The 5,682-nt window shown below is 40.8% G+C and overlaps 1 protein-coding gene across 1 annotated transcript; it reads right to left on the reverse strand.

The window, feature by feature from the left end:
- Positions 1-2,594: 2,594 nt before the first annotated feature.
- Positions 2,595-5,463, reverse strand: LOC310932657 (transmembrane emp24 domain-containing protein 1-like; the record flags this gene model as incomplete). Its single annotated transcript, XM_083895987.1, has 4 exons — positions 2,595-2,801; positions 3,261-3,459; positions 3,552-3,649; positions 5,287-5,463. The coding sequence occupies 4 exons, from the start codon at positions 5,461-5,463 to the stop codon at positions 2,595-2,597; spliced, it is 681 nt and encodes a 226-aa protein (XP_083752113.1).
- Between the last annotated feature and the right edge of the window lie 219 nt (positions 5,464-5,682).

The following is a 5,682-nucleotide window of genomic DNA, read 5'->3' on the forward strand; positions in this document are numbered from 1 at the left end:
AGGGTAAAACTGCTCAGGCGGGGGGGGGGGGGTGTTTTACATTTTTTTGGTTTGATCAGTAGATGAGCGGGTGGCGGGTGTTGTGGTGTACAGAGGCACATCCTGTCTTGAGAAGCTGTCTAGACATAGCACCGTTCTCGCAACAGAGAATTGAAACTTTATTGGACAACAGAAAAGGAGAAAAAAAAACTCAAAAGAACATACTTAAGACAGAATGTGTGTCGTCTTTTTTTATTATTCTTCCACTGCATTTCTCCACAGGTCGAGCTTTTAGTGACAGTGCTGGAAAAAACAAACTCAGAATTTGAATCGACTGAAAACCATTTCATTTGGTCTTTCACAGACCTCTGCTACACAAGGTTTTATAAGAATTTATAAGTATTTTTTTTTTTTCATGCCTGTCACTTAAGCCTGACCTTGAGAAGCTCAGACTGTAACCACCCTGTAAAACATTAGATTGTGCTCTTCCTTCCTCTTTCCCTCCCCCTGTCTGGATCTGGTGGAAGGGGTTGGAAACAAACTTGTGAAAGGAAAAAAAAAAAAATCTCTTTCTCTTTTTGTTTTGCAAACCCCTGTCAAGTGGCGCTGTAGCAAGTAATTGACTTGAATAAACAAAATGAACTAATTCAAAAAAGGTGAAACAAATAAAGAGGTGTTGTGTACAATAAAGGGAATGGCTCTGGTGGTTGGTGTCTCCTTGTGTCCTGTGTGATGATCCACTCTCTCCTCGCTCTCAGATAGCAGCTCTGTAGAGACCCTCCTGTGTTTTCCTTGCCTGCCTCTTTATGTCTTATCCAATACAGACTGACATAGACCAGCTCATGTTCCTATGGCAACCCTCTATTTGCAGGCTGCCTGCTTTAGAGAGACATTGCTCACACAATGGCCACTGTTCTCTAGCGCGCATGTAACGTTTCTCACCCTGCAGAAACAGATTTGTTGATGAAATGTGACTTTGTGACACTGACGGGATCTGTAAAGCTGCATTATGTAATAGTTAAACATTTCTCTGAGTTTGTGATCATTTGTAATGTGGTAGTTATTACAAAACACACCTTTAATGATTACAATGTAATAACCTGGATATCCTTTCTTTACCCATTTTATTACCTAATTTGATTTCATGTTTTTAATTCTATATTTAGTTAAAATGTAAAACTTGCCAGCGATGGAATAAAACACTCTTCTAAGGTAGTTTTGATTAATGCAACATATTAACTAGTCATTTTTTAAAGACATCTTTAGTCATGTGTCATTATGGTTATTTTTAACCGCATTACAAAATGTTTTACACATTGCGTTGAGGATTCTTGCAGTAGAATATTACATAATGTGTTCTTACAGAATTAAGTGGACACTTACTGTGTGATGTTATTACATAGTGTGGCTTTACATTACAAGAGTGGTCATTTTATAGTAGTTTACTCCTTCTTTTTAAGTTGTTGTTAAAGTCTCTCTGAGTTACTGTAGTCTACGCTCCAAAGGGAGTGGAGGATAATCTCTGTAAAAAAAGAAAAACCTCTCGCAGAGATCATCTCTTCATGAATTCCATCGCTCTGCCATGACTGGAGTTTCTGTGTCACAAAGTCAAGAGATTAACGTTGGTGATTGTCCCTGAACAGGCGCCCGGCTCCCCGTCGAAACCAGTGGTGACCTCGACCTCGTCTGCAGTGGGCGCCAAACGACTCCGGTCTGTGACAACAGCGGGATCTGAGAAGAACCACGTCTTATTTTCTGTTCAGTCCCACAAAAACAAGGCTGTGCAGGCCCACACAAACAAACCTTATGAATTACTGAAGTTTATTTTTACCACATAGTTACTGTCATCCAAAATAGTAGCTTTTCTACCAAAAAAACAAACTGCAAAAGGTTGGAGTCAAACACCTTAACAGGACAGGAACATTCCACCATGAAAATGTATGATTGAAGTATTTGTATAGTGACAACAAAGGAAAATGTGTGATAATGTAACAGTCAACTGAGCAGACCCAGTCATTTCCATATCGGTATGAGACAAAAACAAATATTTGAATGCACAGTCGGTGCATGTAGGTCTTGCCTTCTTTATTCTGTAAATGTTCTTATCACTATCTGCCTTTGCATGACAAAAAGAAACGGCTGCAGTGCAACCAAATCATGGCAAAGGCATGAAAAACAAACCCGCCATCTGCTGAATTTGAATGTTGTGCCTATTTATCTCCACGTGGAGAAACTGATCAGGGATATTGTTTGTTTGACTTTTTTTTGTTTTTCTTAAACAGCTTGAGGCTTAGTTACTTAAAGTAAACAACTTGGTGTAATAAAAGAAGTTAGTTGGTGGTTATATAGATGCTTTGTTAGATAGATCCTGGTAATGTTGATGTAAAATGAATTTTTTTTTAAAATTCAATAAAACAAAATACAGTGAGAAAAGCTTTGGTTTTAAAGCTTTTCCAATGACACTAATCAATACGAGTGCTATATTTATTGTGTGTGTTACAGTACTGAACATTAAAGCAAACGCTCTTTGGTTGTTATTTAAGAGTATTTTTCCAAACGGTGTCAACTATCCTTTCAGTCAGTGAAGTCAATAAAAACTGGATGCTCTCTAAGGACTAGGTGCGGACCCGGGCAACGTTGTCAAACAGGCTTCGCAGGGTGTAGATTTGTGTGGCAGCGACGGCGAGCATGACGAGCAGGTTGATGCAGGACCAGAAAGACACTCGCCACAGATTGTCCTCCAGTAGATACCGGTCCCTCGCCTCTAAGGCCCGCAACACAGTCAGGACCTGACGGCTCCTCTCCAGGTGCTGGTACACAGACTACACTCACCTGGAAGAGGAAGAAAAGAGCAGTGGTGTAAAAGTGGAATAATGACAATAGCAGGTTTGGAGCTTAGAAATTCTCTGCTGCTGGTGAAGAATCAAATAGAGAACTTCTGCCGGCCGACGAGTTTTTATTTTCTTTGCAAGGAAAAGGTCAATCTTCACAGGAGTGATCCGAGCTGGAGAAAGACCCAGAGCATAGTGGGCCCTGAGCAACTCCCCTGTCACATTCCTCCAATAGACAAGAAGTCTGCCTTTCCAGGCTGTGTTTTCACGCCTTTTTGTCTACTGTAGGTATCGGGGAGCCGACTCCCTGCGGACGTTGTAGGAAGGTGCAAGTTCAGGCTCGACATCCTAAATACACAATATACAATGCACAATACACAAAAATACCTGGTATTCTGTGTTAGGGAAAGGCTCCAGCTCTGAGAAAAAAGAAACCACATTTTCCATTACATGTCTCACCCTGATGTCCTCCAGTTTGTACTCCACCATACCCTCTGTCACTGTGGCCACGTCTGTCCACTCGTCTCTGTCTCCACTGCTCTGAGTATCAGGCCTAATGATCAGCCCAAAGAACACAATCTTCTCTGACAGTGTGCTGAAGCTGTTGTCGAAGCACATCCGGTAGTCTCCATCATCTGTGGGTGACACCCTGAAGAAAAAAAACAACAAAATAACTTAATACACAACATAATGTAATAATAATCTCTTCTTTTAATCTGATTTATGACTAAGATCACCCACTTGTGGATGCCATCAGATCTCCTGAAGTCAGAGACCAGCAGGTGTCCACTGGGTGAGACGAGGACAAAGCCAACGTCCAAACCAGATCCAGCGATCACCTGTTGGGGAGTGACATAGACAGAGAAAAAGAAAACAGGATGAAGTTGTGGTTAACACTCTTGTCTTTGCAGCAAGAAGACCCAGGGCTGCGGCCTTTCTGCATGGAGTTGTGCATGGGTTTTCTCCAGGTTCTCCGGTTTCCTCCCACAGTCCAAAAACATACAGATTTGGGGATTAGGCAAAATTGGACATTCTAAATTAAAGGTATTTGTGAGTGTGAGAGTAATTGGTTGTTTGTCTCTACCTTTTCCTGTTTTGCCCTATGTCAGCTGGGATTAGCCCTTCATGTGGAGGACAAAGCGGTATTAGATGAGTGAGTGAAACAGGATGACATTTATTTAAGATTGAATTTGCATCAGATCTTGCTCATGACACTTAAAGGTTGTTGCTTGATTATGTTTGCATAATGTGTGCACTCAAGCAACCTCTCACTGTTATTTACATATACTTGAGACTTACTTTAAATCATAAAACCTTTACTCATCACTGATTTTGTTCATGCCAGGGTTGAATGGCCACAATCGTGGTTTGATTACCTCCGTACTAAGGGTTGTACGTTATGTCTTATTTGTCTCCCTGTCACCCTAAAGGATTTGTGCTGCTGTCTGTCTTGTCCTCTCTCGTAAAAACATTTAGATTTAAGCATTTAGCAGACGCTTTTGTCCAAAAGAGGGATAAAGAACTCCACAAGTGCTAGGACAGAAGATGCTGGTAGAGCTTGGTAGGTCATTGCACCAGCGTGGAACGACACATGAAAAGAATCTAGATTGTCTTGTGCCTAAAACTGTTCATCTCAGTTAGGCCTTCCTGGTTAAAGGTGCCATATGTAAGAATGTGGCCAGAAACGGTTACTACATTCAAATTCAAAATACTGAGGTCTTTTAGGTTTCGTTTTCTGACGTAACTGGCAACCCGTTGTTGCTCGACAGCTGAGACTCTACTGACTGCAATGATTGGTATACGGCGGTAGGTGGCGCCACATGCCAAAACATGATTTCAAAACATAAACATGATTTGCAGTCTGCAAAATATTTTTTTTAATGCAAATATTTTGTCTGTACTGTTGTTGTTGGTGAGTTCAGTTTGTTATATGAACATTATTCCTGAGTCTCTGTGACATATTAGGAGGATTTTACAGCCAGTTGATTTAGATTTATTACATAATGCACCTTTAAATAAATGTTTTGATAATAAAGAAAGGCACAGAAAGTGTGTGGAATTTCCATCCACATTTGGCATCAAATTAAAATTAAAGCCCTGATTGTTCAGACTCATACACACACCATGGTGATAATAATGGAAAAGTTTGTTTATCCGTCTGCTTGTATTTTATCTTATAATGAATAGTGTGTAATATGGTGTTCAGTAATCACGCAACAGTTGTCACTGAATGAGACTGAAGCTGCCAGAGCATGCAGAGGCAGTTTGTGGACATCATGTGATCTTGTGTATTTGTGCCTGTTGAAGTAAAATGAAAACAGCAACATGTAGATTGTGTCTTCAACACTAGCGATAAGGTGCCTTATCTTCTCTCTGTATGAAAGACTAAAGTCCATAGGCTTCTCTTTGTTGTCCACTTAGACACAATCCACACACTACTCAAAAGAAAAGGCATGACTGAGAAAATGACACTTACCTGGTATTCAACCTCAATGGAGTTGTTCATCGTGGTGGTTTGGTAAAAACACTCAGTGCGGCCAGCAGGTAACAGAAATGTAAATTCCATGTCTTGATATGCCCGGAAAGCCAAAGTTAAATCTACTGTCAGAATGAAATATGCCAGCGAGCAGAGCAGTGCAGACACATTCATCATCCTCTGGCTGCAGTTCGTGGTCCATTTACTCTTATACTTTTACCAACTATGAGCAACTTTGCCTAATGTCACACACATAGACAATAAATAACTCGCAGCTATATGTCTGCAACTGCTTCCTCTTGTGCTCTGACACTGGAGACGAGCCAGCGCTGTTTCCTTGATCAAAGCCGAATGATTAGAGCCACTATCTGAGCTCTGCACTCTGGACAGCAGCCA

Source organism: Microchirus variegatus, assembly GCF_963457635.1.
Source record: "Microchirus variegatus genome assembly, chromosome: 10".
Classification (NCBI taxonomy): domain Eukaryota; kingdom Metazoa; phylum Chordata; class Actinopteri; order Pleuronectiformes; family Soleidae; genus Microchirus; species Microchirus variegatus.